The 23,074-nt window shown below is 42.8% G+C and overlaps 1 protein-coding gene across 1 annotated transcript in view; it reads left to right on the top strand.

The window, feature by feature from the left end:
• The window catches only part of LOC137371574 (cytochrome P450 4V2-like), an 80,487-nt gene that overhangs the window by 30,153 nt on the left and 27,260 nt on the right, over positions 1-23,074 (top strand). Inside the window, exons 4-7 of the mRNA XM_068034415.1 lie at positions 6,336-6,526; positions 12,623-12,692; positions 13,006-13,132; positions 21,958-22,152. Of these exons, the coding sequence (XP_067890516.1) occupies positions 6,336-6,526; positions 12,623-12,692; positions 13,006-13,132; positions 21,958-22,152 (583 nt within the window). The remainder of the gene's footprint in view (positions 1-6,335; positions 6,527-12,622; positions 12,693-13,005; positions 13,133-21,957; positions 22,153-23,074) is intronic.

The raw sequence follows: 23,074 nt of genomic DNA on the forward strand, positions 1-23,074 counted from the left end.
GTTGAGAGCATGTTACTGACCTACCTTAATGAAACCTTGTGTTATCAGTTGGCTCAATTGTGAAACCATTAGAGTTCAGCACACCTACCTTTGCAAATATTGGAGATACAATGGGGAAGTAATTTTAACTTTGCAAAACAGATGCTGTCGATTCAGTTGTCTTTTCCTCATCTCTGCTGATTTTTATTTCCATTGAAGTCAATGATGTGTAACAGGCGACCTCATTAATATTGCCTGTTCTACACAATTACCCAATGTGTCTTGCTATGAAATAAAGGCAGTTTGGAACTGGGATTAATTAGAGTCATTATTTACAGCATAGAAGGAGGCCATTGGGTCTATGTCAGCTCTTTGCAGAGCAATCCGGTTAGTCCCACTTCGCCACTCGATCTCCATAGCCTTTCAAGTGCCCATCCAATTTCCTTTGATTGACGCTGCTTCCACCACCCTTGTAGGCAGTAAATTCCAGATCATTACCACTCGCTGTGTAAAAAAGTTCTTCCTCGCGTTCCCTCTGCATCTTTTGCCCAAAACCTTCAATCTGTGTCCCCTAGTCCTTGTACCATCAGTTAATGCAAATAGTTTTTCTTTGTCTAACTTATCTAAGCCTATCATAATCTTGTACACCTCTATCAAATCTCCCCTCAATCCCCTTTGCTCCAAGGAGAACAACCCCAGCTTCTCCAACATAATCTTGTAACTAAAATCCCTCATCCCTTGAGCCATTCTGGTAACTCCCCTCTGTACCCTCTCAAGGACCCTCACATCATTCCTTAAGGGTGGTGACTAGAACTGGATGCAGTACTCTAGTTGTGGCCTATCCAGAGTTTTATAAAGGTTCAGCATAACTTCCCTGCTCTTGTACTCAAAGCCTCTATTTATGAAGCCCAATATCTCATATGCTTTACTAACCACCCTCTGAATATGTCCTGCCACCTTCAAAGATTGATATACATGCACTCCCAGGTTCCCTCTGTTCCTGCACACTCTTTAGAACTGTACCATTTAATCTGTATTGCCTCACCATATCCTCTCTACCAAAATACATCATCTCACGCTTGTCTATATTAAATTCCATCCGCCACTTGTTTGCGCATTCTGCTACCCTATCTATGCCCTGTTGCAGGCGGTTCATATGATCCTCACTGTTTGCCACTCCTCTAAGTTTGATATCATCAGCAAATTTTGAAAAAACACTGTATATTCCAAGATCTAAGTCATTTACATATAGTAAAAAAAAAACAGGGTCTTAGCACTGACCCTTTGGGAACACCACTGTCTCACATCCTGCAGTCTGAAAACCAACCATTTACTTGCACTGACCCTTTGGGAACACCACTGTTTACCATCCTGCAGTCTGAAAACCAACCATTTACTTAGCACTGACCCTTTGGGAACACCACTGTCTACCATCCTGCAGTCTGAAAACCAACCATTTACTGCGACTCGCTGTTTTCTGTCCTTAAGCCAATTTTTAAAAATCCAATTGGACACTGACTCTCCTATTTATTCCATGAGCCTCAATTTTGTTAACCAGCCTTTTATGTAGTACTTTATCAAATGCTTACTTAAAATTCATATAGACAAGGGTGGCGCAGTGGCTAGCAGCGCAGCCTTCCAGCTCCAGCGACCTGGGTTGGGTTCTGGGTACTGCCTGTGTGGAGTTTGCAAGTTCTCCCTGTGACCGCGTGGGTTTCCTCCGGGTGCTCCGGTTTCCTCCCACATGCCAAAGACTTGCGGGTTGAGAGGTAAATTGGCCGTTGTTAAAAAAAAAAATTGCCCCTAGTGTAGGTAGGTGGTAGGAGAATTGAGGGAAGGTGGGGATGTGAGAGGGAAAAATGGTATTAATATAGGATTAGTATAAAAATGGGCGGTTGATGGTCAGCACGGACTCAGTGGGCCGAAAGGCCTGTTTCGGTGCTGTATTTCTCTATGACTCTATGACAACATCCACCATTTCCCTTCATCAACTTCTCTGTTACTTCATCAAAAAATTCAATTAGATTCGTCAATCTTGATCTGCCTTTTGTAAATCTTTGCTGGTTATTCTCAATTAACTCAAACCTCTCCAAGTGCCTGTTGATATTTTTTCCCCTGATTATTATTTCTAAAACCTTACCCACCATTGATGTTAAAGTAACTGGCCTGTAGTTGCTAGGGCTGTCTTTACAGTCTTTCTTGAATAAGGGTGTCACATTTGCCACTCACCAATTCTCTTGCACCTGCCCCTTATCCAGGGAAAATTGGAAGATCATGGCAAGCCCTTCTGCTATCTCTATTCCCACTTCCTTTAGCAACCTGGGATGCAAGCTATCCATACTGGGTGTCTTTACTACCCTAAGCTTAGCCAGCCTTTCCAATCCCATCTCTCCAAGCATCAATGTAGTTCAGTGATCTCGCAACTGAATGTTTTTGTTTGTAATAAAAATAAACTGTTTATATCTTAAAACATTAATCTGTTCACACAGGTACAGATGATCATGTATCAGTAAAACTGCACTCTTTTTTTTATTTGTTCAGTTCTTTTACATTACACAAAGTGAACTGTCATAAATGAGTTCAGTGCTGTGCTGTATGATTAGGAAATAAATTGAGCTGAAAGTTCAGCTTTTTTGGCAGGTTGCCTAATTAGTGAACATACCAATAAGACAGCGCTTCTGATATGTCTTCCTTTTTCCTCTACCGAGGAGTCCCCCCCATTGTGGTTGACAGGGCCCTCAACTGTGTCCAGCCCACTTCCCGCACCTCTACACTCACCCCTTCCCCTCCCTCCCAGAACAACGACAGGGTTCCCCTTGTCCTCACTTTCCATCCCACCAGCCTCCACATCCAAAGGATCATCCTCCGCCACGTCCAGCATGATGCCACTACCAAACGCAACTCCCCCTCCCCTGTCAGCATTCCAAAGGGATCATTCCCTCTGTGACGCCCTGGTCCGCTCCTCCATTGCCCTCACCACCTCGTCCCCTTCCCACAGCACCTTCCACTGCAATTGCAGGAGGTGAAATACCTGCCTATTTACCTCCTCTCTCCTCACTATCCAAGGCCTCAAACACTCATAGAGTCATAGAGAGATACAGCACCAAAACAGGCCCTTCGGCCTACCGAGTCCGCGCCGACCATCAACCACCCATTTATACTAATCCTACATTAATCCCATTTCCCTCTCACATCCCCACCTTCCCTCAATTCGCCTACCACCTACCTACACTGGGGGCAATTTACAATGGGCAATTTATCTATCAACTCACAAGTCTTTGGCATGTGGGAGGAAACCGGAGCACCCGGAGGAAACCCACGCAGTCACAGGGAGAACTTGCACACTCCGCACAGACAGTACCCAGAACCGAACCCAGGTCGCTGGAACTGTGAGGCTGTGGTGCTAAGCAGTACTTTACTTGTACTTCATTCAATTTAGTATACTGTATTCGCTGCTCGCAATGTGGGCTCCACCACATTGGGGAGACTAAACGCAGATTGGGTGACCGCTTTGCAGAACACCTCCACTCAGTCCGTAAGCATGACCCCGAGCTTCCGGTTGCTGGCCATTTCAGCACACCACCCCCTGCTCTCATGCCCACATCTCTGTCCTGGGATTGCTGCAGTGTTCCAGTGAACATCAGCACAAGCTCAAGGAACAACATCTCATTTACCGATTAGACACATTACAGCCTGCAGGATTGAACATTGAATTCAAGAATTTCAGAGCATGACAGGCCTCCCTTTAAATTTTAATTTAAATTTTTATTTGCTATTTTTTCAAATTTTAGTTTAGTTTGTTTCTACTGTGCCTACTCACTTTTTTTCATGTTTGTGCTTTGGGCCAGGGCTGTTCATTTTTCTGTCAATTAAAACCCTCTCTGCACTAACACTTTGTCTTTCACCACACCATTAACATACCTTTTGCCTTTGCTCCATGACCTTCTGGTCAGTTATTCTCTGTGACCTTGTCCTATCAACACCTCTTTTGTTATCTCTTGCCTCACCCCAGCTTTATTTGCTTAAAACCTACTTTTATTTCTAATATTTGCCAATTCTGACGAAGGGTCACTGACCTAAAACTTTAACTCTGCTTCTCTCTCCACAGATGCTGCCAGACCTGCTGAGTATTTCCAGCATTTCTTGTTTTTATTTCAGATTTCCAGCATCTGCAGCATTTTACTTTCATTATATACCAATAAAATTATTGCTCTCTGATATTAACTGTTTTGTTTAATTTCTGTCTCCTCCATCTAAAGGCCTTTCTTTTACCCTATAGTGTGTATAATTTTTTTTTCTTGAGATGAAATGATCCATATGGGTTTTATTCATTCATGGGATATGAGCATCTCTAGCAAGGCCAGCATTTATTGCCCATTCCTTATTGCCATTGAGAAGGTGGTGGTGGAGAGCTACCTTCTTAAATACAACTGAATACTATCTTGCTAATAAAAACAGAAAGTGCTGGCAATACTCAGCAGGTCTGGCAGCATCTGTGAAGAGAGAAACAGAATTAACGTTTCAGGCCTGTGACTTTTCATCAGAACTCCCCAGAACTATTTTAGTGAGTATTTTGCTAGGTCATTTCAGTGGGCAGTTAAGGGTTAAACACATTGCTGTGGGTCTGGAGTCACATTTAGGGTAAGGATGGCAGATTTCCTTCCCTAAAGAAAATTAGTAACAATACGGTAGTTTCATGATCACTGTTACTGATTATAGCATTTAGTACAGGTTTATTTAATTAATTGCATTTAAATTCCCCAGTTCCTGTGGCAGGAATTGCACCTATGCCTCTGTATAATTAGTCCAGGCCTCTGGATTACTAGTCCTGAAACATAACCACTCTGCTGTACCCCATTAATCTTCATTTGACATGCTGTAATATAGAAATAATTATTTAAATCTGATATTGGTGTAAAAAAGGTGTGTCACTAATCTCTGGTCTGTTCCAAGAATACGACTTGATACGTGTTCAATGTGGTAAGACAACATATTGCAACACTCTCTAAGACTGAGGGACGTGCCACAAATTCCTACTAATATGTCCCATGTTGAAGTCAGTTTTGTTTTTTTTTTAAAGAAATTAAATGAAACACATTCTGCAATAGTCCTATTGGGTTATGTATTCTTGAAAAGGAAAAGTTTGCAGGGCTTTTGGAAAAGAGTAGGGGAGTGACTAGAAACTTAACTGGGCCAGCCGCATATATACTGTGACGATGAGCAGGTCAGAGGCTGGGTATTCTGTGGCAAGTTATACACCTCCTGACTCTCCAGAGCCTTTCCACCATCTACAAGGCACAAGTTCAGGAGTGTGATGGAATCCTCCCCACTTGCCCGCATGAGTGCAGCTCCAACCACAGTCGAGAAACTTGACACCATACAGGACAAAGCAGCCAGCTTGATTGGCACCTCATCCACCATATTGAACATTCACTGCCTCCACCAGAGGCACACAGTGGTGTAGCATCTACAAGATGCGTCGTCAAGGCTTCTTTGACAGCATTTTTTAAATCCGTGATCTCTATTGCCTAGAAGAACAAGGGCAACAGGCGCATGGGAACACCACCACATCCAAATTCCCCACCAAGTCACACGCCATCCTGACTTGGAACTATATTGCTTTATTCACTGTTGCTGGGCCAAAATCCTGGAACTCCATGGACTATTGGTTAAAGAAGGTAGCTCACCACCACCTTCGCAAGGAAAATTAGGGGTGGGAAATAAATGTTGGTCCTGTCAGTGATGCCCACATCCTATGAACGAATAAAACAAAAAGTGGTACTAATTGGATATCCCTTTAAAAGAGCTGTCACAGACACGGTGGGCCGAATGATCTCCTTACATGCTGTATAATTCTATACTACTATAGAATAACAGCATTTTACTTTTTGATTGAAAGAGTCAAAATATCATTGTTTAATTGCAAATTAAGACCCAAACAACTGTTTTTTTTTAGTATTATTCCATGATATAAGTTTGTATAATTCACTGGTCATTTTCAAACGCTTAATTCACTTGTATATAACTCGACTCTCTGCTAGTATATTGAAAGTGTATTTAGTGCTTTGCAACTGATTTACTTCACACGATTAAATTAGATACATACAAAGGATTTTATTTGTGGAATATTGGGGGTTTGGCCTAATTTCTCGATTTCGTCATAAATAATCTGCTTCAATTTGTCACACTGGCCAGTGCAAAAGTTTGTGGTGCGGCAAACACTGGGGGAGGGAATTAATGTTTTATCACAGCTTATGATTTGAGGTTGGCGTTCTCTATAATTATTTTATTAAAATGACTTGCATTAAAATGGTGCCTTATCACATAGAAATAATTTCCTATTCTTTTCTTTGTAGTACAGGAAATAAATGGCGTGCTAGGAGAAAATTGATAACTCCGACATTTCACTTTACAATTCTGATGGACTTTCTGGAGGTTATGAATGAACAGACCAATATTTTACTGAGGAAATTGGAGAAGAAAGTGGGCAAGGGGCCTTTTAACTGCTTCAGTGATATCACACTCTGTGCTTTGGACATTATCTGTGGTATGTTTAGGCAGACTGTTAAAATGGAAACATATATAAAAGGATAAGAGTTTACAGCACATTCAGCCTATTGTGTCTGCGCCGGCCCTTCACTAGAGCAACTAATAATTAATCCCACTGCTTCCATAGCCATGTATCTTATTCGGTTTCAAATAGCTATCTGATTTTTTTTTCCCCTTTAAAGAATGTAATGTTTTCTGACTGAAACATTCTCTGTGGTAAAGCAACAACCTTCTGCATAAAAATAAATTTTTCCTAAAATCTTTCTTCACTGCTTTAGTGATAATTTTAAATTGATGATCCCTGGTCACTGATGGACCAGCTTGTGGGAAGTCTTTGCCTATTTACTTTCTCAAAGCCCTTCGGAATTTTAAAAACATTTGTTGAGTCTCCTCTTCGACTTCCCTGTTCCAGTAGAAATAGTTGTGGTGTCTGCTGATAACTATAATCTCTCATCCCTGACATCTTCCTGCTGAATCTATGGTTTTAATATCTCTAATACCCAGAGAGTGGTCGAGGCATGGAATGCCTTGCCCGGGGAAGTTGTTGAGTCAGAAACTTTAGGGACTTTCAAAAGGCTTTTGGATAGGTATATGGATAAAGGAGAATGATGGGGTATAGATTAAATTGTCCTTGACAGAGGACAAAGGATCGGCACAACATTGTGGGCCGAAGGGCCTGTTCTGTGCTGTATGTTCTATGTTCTATGTTCTATAATGGGGAAAGGGATAGAGCGAGTAATTACAGGTCAGTTAGTTTAACCTCAGCAGTTGGTAAATAATTCGAAAAAATTCTGAACGATGGTATAAATCATCACTTAGCCACAGATTAATCTAGAAGACTTAGCATGATTTGTTAAAGGAAGGTCATGTCTGACTAACTTGCTTTGAATTTTTTGAGCAGTTAATGATGATAGTCGATGAGGGTCAAGCATTTGATGTAGCCTACATGGATTTTGACGAGGCTTTTGACAAGGTCCCACATGACAGACTGGTCAGAGAAGTAAAAACAAGAAATGCTGGAACCACTCAGCAGGTCTGGCAGCATCTTTGGAAAGAGAAGCAGAGTTAACGTTTCGGGTCAGTGACCCTTCTTCGGAGTTCCGAAGAAGGGTCACTGACCCGAAACGTTAACTCTGCTTCTCTTTCCAAAGATGCTGCCAGACCTGCTGAGTGGTTCCAGCATTTCTTGTTTTTATTTCAGATTTCCAGCATCCGCAGTATTTTGCTTTTATTTTGGTCAGAGAAGTAAATGCCCATAGGATACAAGAGCAAGTGGCAAGTTGAAACCAAAATTGGCTCAGTGTTAGGAAGTAAAGCATAATGTTGGATGGGTGTTTGTGTAACTGAAAGGCAGTTTCCAGTGGGGTTCTGCAGGGCTCATTATTAGGTCCCTTGCCTTTTGTTATTTTTTATTTATTTTATTTTATTTTATTTATTTTAATTTTATTTAGAGATACAGCACTGAAACAGGCCCTTCAGCCCACCGAATCTGTGCCGACCAGCAACCAACCATTTATACTAACCCTACAATAATCCCATATTCCCTCTCACCTACCTACACTAGGGGCAATTTACAACGGCCAATTTACCTATCACCTGCAAGTCTTTGGCTGTGGGAGGAAACCGGAGCACCCGGCGAAAACCCACGCGGTCACAGGGAGAACTTGCAAACTCCACACAGGCAGTACCCAGAATCAAACCCGGGTCCCTGGAGCTATGAGGCTGCGGAACCACTGTGCCACTGTGCCGCCTCTCAGGTTTAAAGAAGATACGACGTGCCCACACTAGCATGCACACGTGATATACACATTATATATATATCACTGATTTAGACATAAACGTAGGGGACATGATTAAGAAGTTTGCAGATGATATGAAAATTGGCTGTGTGGTTGATAGGAAGAAAACTGTGGACTGCAGGAAGATAGAAATGGACTGCTCAGGTGGGCAGATGAGTGGCAAATGGAATTCAATCTACAAAAGTGTGAGATAATGCACAGAGTGCAAGTAGGGCAAGGGAATGCACAATAAATGGTGGGATGCTGAGAAGTAGAGAGGAACAGAGGGATCTTGGAGTGCATGCCCACAGATCCCTGAAAGTAACAGGACAGGTTGGAATGCTTTCCTTTATTGGTTGGTGTATAGAATATAAGAATAGGAAGGCCATGCTTGATTAGGTTAAAACACTAGTTAGGCAGCAGCTAGAGTGCTACGTACTGTTCTGGTCACATTACAGGAAGGCTGTGATCGCACTAGCGAAGGCAGGAACATAGGAACATGAGTAGGCCACTTAGCCCCTTGAGCTCATTCCACCATTCATTGAGATCATGACTGATCTGTGACTTAACTCCATATATCCACCTTTTCACCAAATCCCTTAATACCTTTGGCTAACAAAAATCTCTCATTCTCAGTTTTAAAATTAACAATTGACCTAGCATCAATTGCCATTTGCAGAAGAGAGTTCCAAACTTCTTCTACCTTGCATTAAGAAGAGTTTCCTAATTTCAATTCTGAAAGGTCTGGTTCTATTTTATTTGACTCTGCCCCCTAGTCCTAGCCTCCCCAACTATTGGAAATAGTTTCTATTTAATATCTTGAAAATTTCTATCAACTTATCCCTTAGCCTTCTAAATTCCAGGGAATGCCACAATAGTTTGTTTAATCTCTCCTTGTAGCTTAACTCTTGGAGTTCAGGTATCATTCTAGTAAATATACACTGCATTTCCTCCAAGACCAATATATCCTTCCTAAGTTGTGGCACCCAGAACTGCCTGCAGTATTCCAGATGTAGTTTAACCAGACTTTGTGGCCGGAATTTTACGCTGCCCCAGCGGGTCGGATGGTGGCGTGGGGGCGGCGTAAAATTGAGCGGCAGGCTCCAGGAGGCCTACCCGCCCCAATTCCGTCTCCGGACAAGTTTACGGCGGTCAGGCAGGGGTGGGAGATCAATCGACCCTTAAGTGGCCACTTAACGGCCACTTAAGGGCCCTCGCCCGCCTCCACAGTATTTTACCCGTGGCAAGGGTGTGCTGGGGATGTGAAAGGCCGCCCAGCAATAGTTGCCAGCCTTTCTGTGCCCCGGGGTGGGAGGGGCATGGCAGTCGGGCACAGGATGCCCGATTGAGGGCTGTCCCAACCTCCCAACCCACCCCTGGGACTCAAGACACCCCCCTCCTCCCAAAGGACCACTCCAGCCTCACCAGGGAAGGACCAATCCCCCTGGTGAGGCATGCCCCTACTTACCTTCCCTCCTCGATCCATGGCATCGGCTGAGTTGCAGTCCCAGCAGTGGCCACCGCTCCTGGTGGTGCTGCTGGGACTAAGAGCTGCCAGCCGCTGATTGGCTGGCAGCTCAAATGGGTGGAAATTTCGCCTCGGGACAATTAAAGCCCGGGGATCCGTAAAATACGGGACGGATCCCCAGGCTAGGCGGAAGCGGGTTCCCCACTGACTTTCACGTCGGAGTCTGGCTCCCATCCATCCACCGTAAAATTCTGGAGCTTGGCTTCTAACCTCTTGCATTCTAGTCCTCTAGGCATAAAGGCCAGCATTCCATTAGTCTTTTTGACTTATTTTCGGTACTTGCTCATGATATTTTAATGATCTGTGTACCTGGACCTCCAAGTCGCTTTGGACTTCCACTATTTCTCGCTTTTCACCATTTAGAAAGTATCCTGTACTATCCTCTTTAGGTTCAAAGTGGATGACCTCACTTTGCCTACATTGAAATACATTTGCTACAATTTTTCCCATTCACTTTATCTATCAATATCTCTTTGTAATATGCTTCCATTTACACTGCTGACAATACTGCCTATCTTTGTGTCATTGGCAAATTTGGATATGTGGATTTTCTATACTGTCATCTAAGTCGTTAATAAGTAGTGTGACTATTTGAGGCTCCAGCACTTCCTTGCGGGACACTAGTCACATGCTGCCAATTAGAGTACCTGCCTATTATCCCTACTCTCTGTCTCCTACCGCTCAGCCAGTTTCCTAACTAGGTCAATAATTTGCCTTCAATTTCATGAACTTCAACATTAGCCATGGTCTGTTATGAAGGACTTTATCAACTGCTTTCTGAAAGTCCATATAAATAACATGTCTTACCATTCCCCTTTCCGCTACTTTAGTCACCTCATCAAAAAAAATTCGATCAGATCCATCATGAAGACCTACCCTTTACAAGTCTATGTTGGCTCTCTCTAATCAGCTGAAAATTTTCAAGGTGCTCAGTCACTCTATCCTTACTTATAGGATCTAGCAATTTCCTGATACTAGTTAAGCTAACTGATCTATAATTCCCTGGTTTCCTTCTACCATCTTTCTTGAATGTACAGAGGAGATTTACAAGGATGTGGTCAGGAATGTAGAATTTTAGCTATGAGGAAAGACTGGGTTGGCTCGAGTTGTTTTCTTTAGATCAGAGGAGGCTGAGTGGAGATTTAATTGAGGTGAATAAAACTGAGGGACCTAGGTAGAGTGAATGGGAAGGACCTATTACCCTTAGCAGAGAGGCCAATAACCATGTGGCATCGATATAAAGTAATTGGGTGAAAAACTTTCTCAACTCTCTCCCTGAAAAGAGGCAGAAACCCTCATCGCATTTAAAGAAAAATACTTGAATATGCACTTGAAGTGCTGTAACCTACAGGGATACGGAGCAAGAGCTGGAAAGTGGGATTAGGCTGAATGGCCTCCTTCTGTGCTCTAAATTTCTATGATTCAATGTTGAGAAGTTAAGATATGCAGGGCTTGTGCATATAGTGCATGCAGCAAGTGGTGGAGAAGAAGAACATAGAATGAGAAGTTGATGAATGTAAAGGGAATTGTTTGAACTGTGAAGCAAGGAAGGAGTAGTGGGAGAAATTGGTTGTACAGGTGGTAGTATGTCAGAAAAGAATGGTGTTAGTATGTGGTGTGAAGAGAGGAAGAGCTGAGTGTGTTTGGAATGAGAAAAAGATGCGCCTTTGTGATTGTATGTTGAAAGATGTGGGGAACGGTTAAAAGTTGTGTTGAGGTGCTGTTGAGAAAGGTGGAGAAGTGAAGAGCTGTACTCACCCTTGCTATTCTTCTGAGGGGATTGAATATCTTCTTGTATTGAACCTAGATTCTGGGAGTGATGATGGTTGCACTGACCCTGTTAGCTACCTCCATCTAGACCTGCTTCATCCTGCCCTTGGGGTTGCCCTTGTGGGTTTTGGAGTAGAGTTGCTCCCTTTAATTCTCCACCAGGGACGTATCAGAAATGTGAGAGTGGTGGGGGCGGGGTAGCCAAGTAACTTATCAGTCTTGCCAAGAATTATTTAAGTTGTTGAATGAAAACTGCAGGCATAGAATGCAACTTTGCTTTAAGTTGGCCTCATGACATGTGCCGTAAATTCGGTGTATCATATGAACACTTCCTGATTTATTTGTGTGATTAAAATGGTAGCCCATCCATCAAATTTAACTGGAAGCCAGGAGATAAAATAGTCCAGATCAGAAATATCATAGGGACTTGCCACCCACTCGCTTCCTCCCTAGGTTGAAATTGGGGCTTAAATGTTGAACACCATTTAATATTTGACACCTTGGATTTTCAGCCAAATAGGAATTTTTTGGGCTTATATAATCTAATATTTTGATAAAGTTGCAATTATTTATAAGTAAAAGCTAAAATTATAAGCTTTAAAGACCCGAAACTCAAAGGTTTATCAGACTACAGCAGTTCCAAAAGTACATATATTAGATACATATCTTTTATAAATAACTAAACAGGCAGTGCAGAATGAGGAATCGAGGAACAATACAACTTGCTCACAATTGATAATTGTAGTTGCAGTTACCTTCAAGACTGAGACATAGGCCATACTTCATAGCTGCTCCTCATGTATTCTGGCAGAGAATGATGCATCAAATTGTTGAGTTAGTGGTTTTGATGATGTTACATTGACTTTTTCACTTTGTCTTTGATGCTGTTTGTTCTATTGTTTCAATGTTTATAAGTTTAAGCTTATTTGGGTATTCCTAATATTAAGGTTAAATAGTTTTAACATGAATTATTTGATCAGCACAAATATGCTACTTACAAAGGGATTTTTTATTCTAGAAACTGCCATGGATAAGAAGGTCTATGCTCAGAGTGATAGTGACTCAGAATATATTCGTGCAATATACAAGTGAGTCCCTGATTGCCATTCATGTTTTCTACATCTTCTGATGTGAAGTCAGAGATGATCCTTAATGTAAAATCCGTTCAGAAGAATTAAGTGGTGGCGGGATAATTCATATATTTTGTCATTAATAATTATTACAGTTTTCATTGCTTTTAACTTGATTTTTTGAGAAAACCTTACTCTGCCATTGGTCAGCCAAGCTTGTATGATGTTCAAGTCTTAATGTAGGCTGGTGTTTCAAAAAAAAGTCTTATTTCACAGTTGTGAATATGTGTTTGAGTGTGCTGTAATGAGATAATGATTTTTCTTTGTTTAGGATGAGTGATTTGATTCACCGCAGGCAGAAAATGCCTTGGTTTTGGCCTGATTTTCTGTACAATACATTTGGAGACGGAAAGGAACATGATGAAACTCTCAAAATCCTGCACTCCTTCACAGAAAAGGTAGACTTCTAGGCAAGCAATTTTTTTAAAAATACACAAAATGTTGAAAAATCTCAGGAGGCGAGTTAGCATCTGTGGCGAGAACAGAGAAAGCAACATTTTGAGTGCAAACCCATTGTTAAAAACTGGGATATATTCTAATCAAACACTATTTAAATACTGCTGGTCTTTAATATATTTCAGTTTTGACAATGAGGTTGCACTGAAAATGCTAATTCCTCCTGTCCACAAATGTTGCCTCACCCGCTGAGGGTTTCCAATATTTTGTGTTGTTTCAGATATCCAGGATCTGCAGTAGCTTTTTTGATTGCTTTCTTTGTTTTTGTTAAATGATCAAATTAATGAAAAAAAGAAAACAGTTATGAAAAATATAATATTTAATAAAAAGTGAGGCAGACTGACGAGATACTGAAAACCATTTATTGGCATATGAACATTAAATGTGCTATCTTTAAATTTAGATGTTTTTGACAAAGTGGATAATGTGATGCTTGTAGCTGCCTTGCCATTTTATGTTAAAATTAATTCTTAGCCTGCGTACTTGCTTTTAGCATCTCAATTAATGGACTGAATTTTGCAGTCAGGAGTGAAGCAAGGGCACTGCCACTGACCTCAAAGAAAGTCATACTAAGCGATCTAGCGATCTCTGTGGTGACACTTTACCTTTCCCGTCTTGCATTAGATTGTAGCATTCTTTAAAGGGGATTCCCAGTGTGGAGCTGCAGAGATGTCAACAAGCAGCCAATCACATTAAAGAATTCTCTCAAACAGCCAACCAGGAAATGAAAAGCACTAAAATCAATTCACTTTTTAAAATTTTACATGGAGCAAAACAAAGATTGGGACATATGCATGGGGTGAAGGTAGAAGCTGAAATACCATGAAAAAGCTTTAAAATAAATTATTAATTAAAATTTATTTTAAAAATCTAGTAATTTATAATAATGGAAACATTTAAGAATGTTCCACAAATAAAAAAAGTTTTTTTTTCAAGGCCAGATCTGTTGTTCAGCAACAGTTATTCTTCAAATCTATCTTGAAAACCCAGTTACACTTGATTGAACAAGGCATAACCTTTTATGGGATTTCTAACAGCGATGTGACAGCAGAAAGAGGGGAGATCTCATCACATCAACTGATTCCAATGTTTGCTGGCTTGGTGGGCAGTGGGGCATGGGGGGAGATTCACAGCACAGCCTGTGGCAGAGCAGTAAATGACAATTCGCAACTTCAGGATTTTTGTGTTAATCTGCACTTGCACTATATCCTAAAGCTGCAGTGAGTTTCAGAGGGATAATGATGGTGATTGCTGACACTTTGCTGTGAAAAAACACTGCAGAATACAAGCCAATATGTATTTCTGGATTCCACTCTTCTTGCGATCCCACATAAAATGCCCCTTTTATAAGACATCCATTTTCCCCCTATTTTCTCTCTTTCTCCTGGATATTACTGACTGCTGGTACTTAAGACCATCAGCCATACTCGGGTTCAATGTTGAACCAAAGCGTAAAGAATGGGCACTTAATCAGTGAGTGCCAGCAGGGTACGTAACTGAGATCATGCTCACGCACACATTTAGCAGGATTTGTTAACTAGCAATTAAGCATAGGAACTGTGTATGTTTTTTTTCCCTCTTTATTCCCTAGCATTGAGGGAGCTTAATCTGATTTTTGCACCAACTGAGATTAGATAATTTAATACAGAATAGGAACTGGTCCTGTCACCTTCCTGGTCTGCTTCACTGAACTTTGGGGATGTATGATTTTTTTTTTAACACACCTATTACTTTTCAGTGCACCAAAATAGTGCAAGATCATTCTACCTGCCTTGACAGTTTAATACACTGAAGATTATAGTAGTTCATGTGTTTATTTGAAGATTGATGCAGGAGATATAGTTATGTCAAATAAACGAAGTTTCTAATCCAAATCAATATATAAAGTATTGACTACTTAAACTGCATGTTTAATAGAAAACTGCTGTGAGTTAATTATCTGATTCTATATGGAAAATACAGTGTGGTGTTCTCCTTTATTAGTACAAAATTGGTCTCTTCGTCCAAAAATGGTGAAGTGGTTAGCACTGATTTGCTAAATGGATTAGTCTTATTGTCTGGTGGCTATAGAGGACATAGATGTTAGTGAGCTAATTTTACAATGGAAACCTTGAAAAGCTGATATTGGAGTAGAATATTTACGGGAGTTCTAACAAGACAATATTATGTACAGTATTATTCAAAATGATATCCCATCGTATTGCTGACAGTAACTCTCAGGTTTGTTCAGAATGGGGTGTTCTGCTAAGTATCAATATGAAGGACATTGATTTTTCAACATGGGGGTGGCTTAGGGAGCACTCCATGTGGACCTTAAATAAGACAATTATGAGGGAATGAAAGCAGAGCTAGCAAAGGTGAACTCCCATTGTAGGTTAAGGGAAAGGTCAATAGAGATACAGTGGCAAACATTTAAGGGGATATTTCAGAATACACAGAATAAATATATTCCAACGAGAAAGAAAAATTCCAAGGGGATCCAACATATGTGGTTAACTAAAAAAGTTAAAGATAGTATCAAACTTAAAGAAAAAGCATATAATTGCACCAAGATTGGTGACAGAAGATTGGACAGAATATAAAAAGCAGCAAAGAACGACTAAAAGATTAATAAAGAGGGAAAAATTAGTGTACGAGAGAATGCTGGCGAGAAATATAAAGACAGTTGGTAAGAGTTTCTATAGATATGTAAAAAGAAGAGTTAACAAAGTGAGTGTTGGTCATATAGAAAGTGAGTCTGGGGAATTGATAAGGGAAAATAAGGAGATGCCAGATGAATTGAACAGGTATTTTGCATTGGTCTTCACCATAGAGGATACAAGTAACATCCCAGTATTCGCTGTAAATCAGGAAATGGAAGGGAGGGAGGAACTCAAGAAAATTACAATCACCAGGGAATTGGTATTGAGCAAATAGTTGGAGCTGCAGGCTGACAAGTCCCTGGGTCCTGATGGGCTTCATCCTAGGGTCTTAAAAGAAGTGGCTAGTGAGGTAGTTGATGCGTTGATTTTAATTTTCCAAAGCTCCCTAGATTCGGGAAGGTTCCATTAGATTGGAAAATAACCAATGTAACTCCTGTTAGGACCAGGTGAGAAATGTGTCTGAGCATCTTTGGCTGTCTTTACCTGGTCTTATTGTAACAGGGGTTAATTTTAAACACACTGTGTTTTGAGCTCCCCCTTTGTGAATCCTTGTTCACAACTTTCCTATTATAAGGCAAAGAAATGAGCACAACAGGCTTTCTTTGGTTTAAAGAAGAAAGATGAAATTTGTTAAACCTTAAACTTAAACTCTAATCCAGTTAACGCCTACGGATATACAACTCACCCATGCTAGCTTGCACACGTGATACACACATGCAAATAGGGACAGCAAAGAGTAGAAGAAAAGATAAGTAGAACAGTTTGAGGCAATATCTTGTCACTGTTTTTCAAGCTCTCTGTAGTCCTTGATTGAAGATATGGTCTTGGGTTTCATTGGGGCCCAGTGTTCCTTTTAAACCTTGTTCACGAAAGAGACTTTTTCTATCTTTGAGTTTACGTGTCTTCAGTGGTTTCCGAAGCTGGTGAGAGCGAGATGAGGGCAGACAGGAGAGATGTTCTCAGTTCATGAGCACACGCCTTTCTGATCTCAAGTGCTCATTTCTCCAATTTAAAACTCTCAGTTCAAACCTCTGCAGCAGCCAGTTAGTCATGTGATTAAAACTGGTCTGACCACTTCTGTGCATTGGGGAAGCAACTACTGGGTCCCCATTGTTTCAACACTGTCTGTTACTATGCAAATGTCTTTCCAATCTGGGGCTTGCATTTTTTATGTTTCAATGTTCATGTGGCGAAAATCATGTGTGCCTCAGTCTTGGCAGGTGCGGAGGGTTTGCCTGACACCACTTTATTCAAAAAATGAGGGAGACAAAATGCAGGAAACTACAGGCCAGTTAGCTTAACATCTATCATAGGGAAAATGTTAGAAGCTATTATTAAAGATTTGTTAGCAGGGCACTTAGAAAAATTCAAGGTCGTTAGGCAGAGTCAACATGGTTTTGTGAAAGGGAAATCATGTTTAACCAATTTATTGGAGTTCTTTGAAGAAGTAACGTGCTGTGGATAAAGGGAAACCGGTGGATGTACTGTACTTAGATTTCCAGAAGCCATTACATAACGTGCCACATTAAAGGCTAGTGCAGAAAATATAAGCTTTTGGTGTATGGGGTAACATATTGGCATGGATAGAAGATTGGTTAGCTAACAGGAAACAGAGTGTAGGCATAAATGGGTCATTTTCTGGTTGGCAAGATGTAACGAGTGGTGTGCCACAGGAATCAACTTTTTACAATTTATATAAATGACTTGGATGAAAGGACTGAAGGTATGGTTGCGAAATTTGCTGATGACACAAAGGTAGGAAAGTAAGTTGTGAAAAGGACATAAGGAGGCTACAAAGGTATATAGATAATTTAAGTGAGTGGGCAAAGACTTGGAAAATGGAGTATCATGTGGGAAAATGAAATTGTCCATTTTGGCAGGAAGAATAAAAAGAAGCATATTACCTAAATGGTGAGAGGATGCAGAGGGATCTGGGTGTCCTAATGCATGAATCGCAAAAGGTTAGTATTCAGGTACAGCAAGTAATTAGGAAAGCTAATAGAAAGTTATCGTTTATTTGTAAGGGGCATTGAATACAAAAGTTGGGAGGTTGTGCTTCAGCTATACAGGGCATTGGTGAGACCACATCTGGAGTACTGTGTACAGTATTGGACTCCTTATTTAAGGAAGGATGGAAATGCGTTGGAAGCAGTTCAGAGAAGGATTTTTTAAAATTCATTCACGGGATGTGGGCGTCGCTGACCAGGCCAGCATTTATTGCCCATCCCTAATTGCCCTTGAGAAGGTGGTGGTGAGCTGCCTTCTTGAACCGCTGCAGTCCATGTGGGGTAGGTACACCCACAGTGCTGTTAGGAAGGGAGTTCCAGGATTTTGACCCAGCGACAGTGAAGGAACGGCGACATAGTTCCAAGTCAGGATGGTGTGTGACTTGGAGGGGAACTTGCAGGTGGTGGTGTTCCCATGTATTTGCTGCCCTTGTCCTTCCAGTTGGTAGAGGTCGCGGGTTTGGAAGGTGCTGTCGAAGGAGCCTTGTTGCATTGCTGCAGTGCATCTTGTAGATGGTACGCACTGCTGCCACTGTGCGTCGGTGGTGGAGGGAGTGAATGTTTGTAGATGGGGTGCCAATCAAGCGGGCCGCTTTGTCCTGGATGGTGTCGAGCTTCTTGAGTGTTGTTGGAGCTGCACCTATCCAGGCAAGTGGAGAGTATTCCATCACACTCCTGACTTGTGCCTTGTAGATGGTGGACAGGCTTTGGGGAGTCAGGAGGTGAGTTACTCGCCTCAGGATTCCTAGCCTCTGACCTGCTGTTGTAGCCACGGTATTTATATGGCTACTCCAGTTCAGTTTTCGGTCAATGGTAGCCCCAAGGATGTTGATAGTGGGGGATTCAGCGATGGTAATACCGTTGAATGTCAAGGGGAGATGGTTAGATTCTCTTTTGTTGGAGATGGTCATTGCCTGGCACTTGTGTGGCGCGAATGTTACTTGCCACTTATCAGCCCAAGCCTGGAGATTGTCCACGTCTTGCTGCATTTCTACACAGACTGCTTCAGTATCTGAGGAGTTGCGAATGGTGCTGAACATTGTGCAATCATCAGCGAACATTCCCACTTGTGACCTTATGATTGAAGGAAGGTTATTGATGAAGCAGCTGAAGATGCTTGGGCCTAGGACACTATCCTGAGGAACTCCTGCAGTAATGTCCTGGAGCTCAGATGATTGACCTCCAACAACCACAACCATCTTCCTTTGCGCTAGGTATGACTCCAGCCAGTGGAGGGTTTTCCCCCTTATTCCCATTGACCTCAGTTTTGCTAGGGCTCCTTGATGCCATACTCGGTCAAATGCTGCCTTGATGTCAAGGGCAGTCACTCTCACCTCACCTCTTGAGTTCAGCTCTTTTGTCCATGTTTGAACCAAGGCTGTAATGAGGTCAGGAGCTGAGTGGCCCTGGCGGAACCCAAACTGAGCATCACTGAGCAAGTTGTTGCTAAGCAAGTGCCGCTTGATGGCACTGTTGATGACACCTTCCATCACTTTACTGATGATTGAGAGTAGGCTAATGGGGCGGTAGTTGGCCGGGTTGGATTTGTCCTGCTTTTTGTGTACAGGACATACCTGGGCAATTTTCCACATTGCAGGGTAGATGCCAGTGTTGTAGCTGTACTGGAACAGCTTGGCTAGGGGCGCGGCAAGTTCTGGAGCACAGGTCTTCAGTACTATTGCCGGAATATTGTCAGGGCCCATAGCTTTTGCAGCATCCAGTGCCTTCAGTCGTTTCTTGATATCACGTGGAGTGAAGCGAATTTGCTGAAGTTTGGCATCTGTGATATTGGGGACTTCAGGAGGAGGCCGAGATGGATCATCAACTCGGCACTTCTGGCTGAAGATTGTTGCAAATGCTTCAGCCTTATCTTTTGCACAGATGTGCTGGGCTCCCCCATCATTGAGGATGGGGATATTTGTGGAGTCACCTCCTCCAGTTAGTTGTTTAATTGTCCACCACCATTCATGGCTGGATGTGGCAGGACTGCAGAGCTTAGATCTGATCCATTGGTTATGGGATCGCTTAGCTCTGTCTATTGCATGCTGCTTATGCAGTTTGGCATGCAAGTAGTCCTGGGTTGTAGCTTCACCAGGTTGACACCTCATTTTGAGGTATGCCTGGTGCTGCTCCTGGCATGCCCTCCTGCACTCTTCATTGAACCAGGGTTGGTCTCCTGGCTTGATGGTAATGGTAGAGTGGGGGATATGCCGGGCCATGAGGTGTACAGATTGTGGATGAGTACAATTCTGCTGCTGCTGATGTCCCACAGCGCCTCATGGATGCCCAGTTTTGCATTGCTATATCCGTTCGAAATCTATCCCATTCAGCACGGTGATAGTACCAGACAACACGATGGACGGTATCCTCAATGTGAAGGCGGGACTTCGTCTCCACAAGGACTGTGCGATGGTCACTCCTACCAATACTGTCATGGACAGAAGCATCTGCAGCAGGCAGATTGGTGAGGACGAGGTCGAGTATGTTCTTCCCTCGTGTTGGTTCCCCCAGCACCTGCCGCAGACCCAGTCTAGCATCCATGTCCTTTAGGACTCTGCCAGCTCGGTCAGTAGTGGTGCTACCGAGCCACTCATGGTGATGGACATTGAAGTCCCCCACCCAGAGTACATTTTGTGCCCTTGCCACCCTCAGTGCATCCTCCAAGTGGTGTTCAACATGGTGGAGTACTGAGTCATCAGCTGAGGGAGGGCGGTAGGTGGTAATCAGTAGGAGGTTACCTTACCCATATTTAACCTGATGCCATGAGACTTCATGAGGTCCAGAGTCGATGTTGAGGACTCCCAGGGCAACTCCCTCCCTACTGTATACCACTGTGCCATCACCTCTGCTGGGTCTGTCTTGCCGGTGGGAAAGGACATACCAGGGATGGTGATGGCAGTGTCTGGGACATTGTCTGTTAGGTATGATTCCGTGAGTATGACTATGTCAGGCTGTTGCTTGACTAGTCTGTGGGACAGCTCTCCCAATTTTGGCACAAGCCCCCATATTAGTAAGGAGGACTTTGCAGGGTCGACAGGGCTGGGTTTGCCATTGTCGTTTCCGGTGCCTAGGTCGATGCCAGGTGGTCCGTCCGGTTTCATTCCTTTTTATAGACTTCGTAGCGGTTAGGTACAACTGAGTGGCTTGCTGGGCCATTTCAGAGGGCATGTAAGAGTTAACCACATTGCTGTGGGTCTGGAGTCACATGTAGGCCAGACCAGGTAAGGACAGCAGATTTCCTTCCCTAAAGGACATTAGTGAACCCGATGGGTCTTTACAACAATCGACAATGGTTTCATGGCCATCATTAGACCAGTTTTTAATTCCAGATTTTTTTAAAATTAAGTTCAAATTCCACCTTCTGCTGTGGTGGGATTCGAACCCATGTCCCCAGAGGAATACCCTGGGTCTCTGGGTTACTGGTCCAGTGATAATACCACTATGCCACCGCCTACCCATGCTAGATTAATACCTGGAATGGGCGGGTTGTTGTATGAGGAAAGGTTGGACAGGCTAGGCTTGTATCTGCTGGAGTTTAGAAGAGTAAGAGCCAACTTGATTGAAACATATAAGATCCTGAGGGATCTTGACAGGCTGGATGTGGAAAGGATGTTTCCTCTTGTGGGAGAATATAGAACTAGGGATCATAGTTTAAAAATAAGATTTCGCCCGTTTAAGACAGAGATGAGGAGAAATTCTTTTCTCTGAGGGTCCTGAGTCTTTGGAAATCTCCTCCACAAAAGGCAGTGGAAACAGAGTCTTTCAATATTTTTTAGGCAGAGGCAGATAGATCCTTGATAAGCAAGAGGGTAAAAGGTTATTGGGGAAAGGTGGGAATGTGGAGTTAAGGTTGCAATCAGATCAGATCTTATTGAATGGCAGAGCAGGCTCGAGGGGCCGAGTGCCCTTCTCCTGCTCCTAATTCGTATGTTCATATGACCCAGGATCTGGCAGTACTGGGTGTAAAATGTCTGATCCAGCACTGTATTAAGTGGGACCCTGGGATCTAGTAGCACAGTGAGGTAAACCCAAGGTCCACGAACACTCCAGCGGAGCATTGTGTAATCTGAGATTGTTATAATCCACTTCTAACAAAATTCATTTGTTGCTTCTTATTAGGTGGTTGCTGAGAAGTTTCGTAAAATGGAGAATTCAGAAGAATTTAACCATTCCAATTCTGATTCAGACTCTGCTTCACGGAGGAAAAAGAAGCGCAAGGCCTTTCTTGACCTGATTCTCAACGCAACTGATGAACGTGGGAAGAAGCTGAGTCAGCAGGACATAAGGGAAGAAGTGGACACATTCATGTTTGAGGTAAGATATAATATGCAGAGAAGTGGTAAGCAATTTTATACTTCAATTGATGTATCAGATCAAATAATGATGTAAGGGTTGAAATTACTTCTAGTGGATGGACCATTAACACTTTTGGATGATATTCTGCTGTCAATTCTAAATGCAGGTGCATTTTAAAATAGGCTGATGAAAGGTCACTGACCTGAAACGTTAACTTTGCTTCACTCTCCACAGATGCAGCCTGACTTGCTGAGTATTTTCCAGCAATTTTTGTTTTTATTTCAGATTTACAGCATCTGCAGTATTTTGCTTTTATTAAAATAGTTTGCTTTTGCTGACATCGCAACCACTAGGTGGCGCAGTACAAGCACATGCGCAAATGCAGCCTCTTCCACAAAAATGTCACGGTCTGCGATATTCAGGCAGCTGCCAGGATTAAAGATGACACTGCTCAGTTTATCTCAAAAGGCAAATTCAACTCAAAAATCCCCTCAATGGCTGCCGTCGCCGTCTCCATCCCACCCCCAACAGTCCCCCAGTTCCTCCTGTCATTGCGCTTCTCTTTGTCACTCACTTCTGCACCTGTCTTCTCACTGTTGGCCTGCCGCTGCCTTCTCTTAGCCACTCGCTCCAGCCTCACCGCTCCCCCCCAACCCACCTCCGGCTGCTCGCTCCCTGTTCCACCCACCCCACCAGCTTCTCGCTCCAGACTTTGCCACTGCTCCCCTCACCTCCCCTTGGCCGATCGTACCCCGCTCCTCGGTTCTCCCCCCCAACCCTGCGCTTTAGCCTCTTGCTTCCTGCTTCCCTCCAAACACTAGCTCCAGGCTGTGCCACTTCCCTCCTTCCCGCCTCTTGGCCAGGCTCCCATGTTCAATTGTTCTCCGCTGCGTTGCCCGAAGAAACAAGGTGGGCCGCGAGGGGTAATGGGGCGATGTGG

Source organism: Heterodontus francisci, chromosome 1 (assembly GCF_036365525.1).
Source record: "Heterodontus francisci isolate sHetFra1 chromosome 1, sHetFra1.hap1, whole genome shotgun sequence".
NCBI classification, from domain to species: Eukaryota; Metazoa; Chordata; class Chondrichthyes; order Heterodontiformes; family Heterodontidae; genus Heterodontus; species Heterodontus francisci.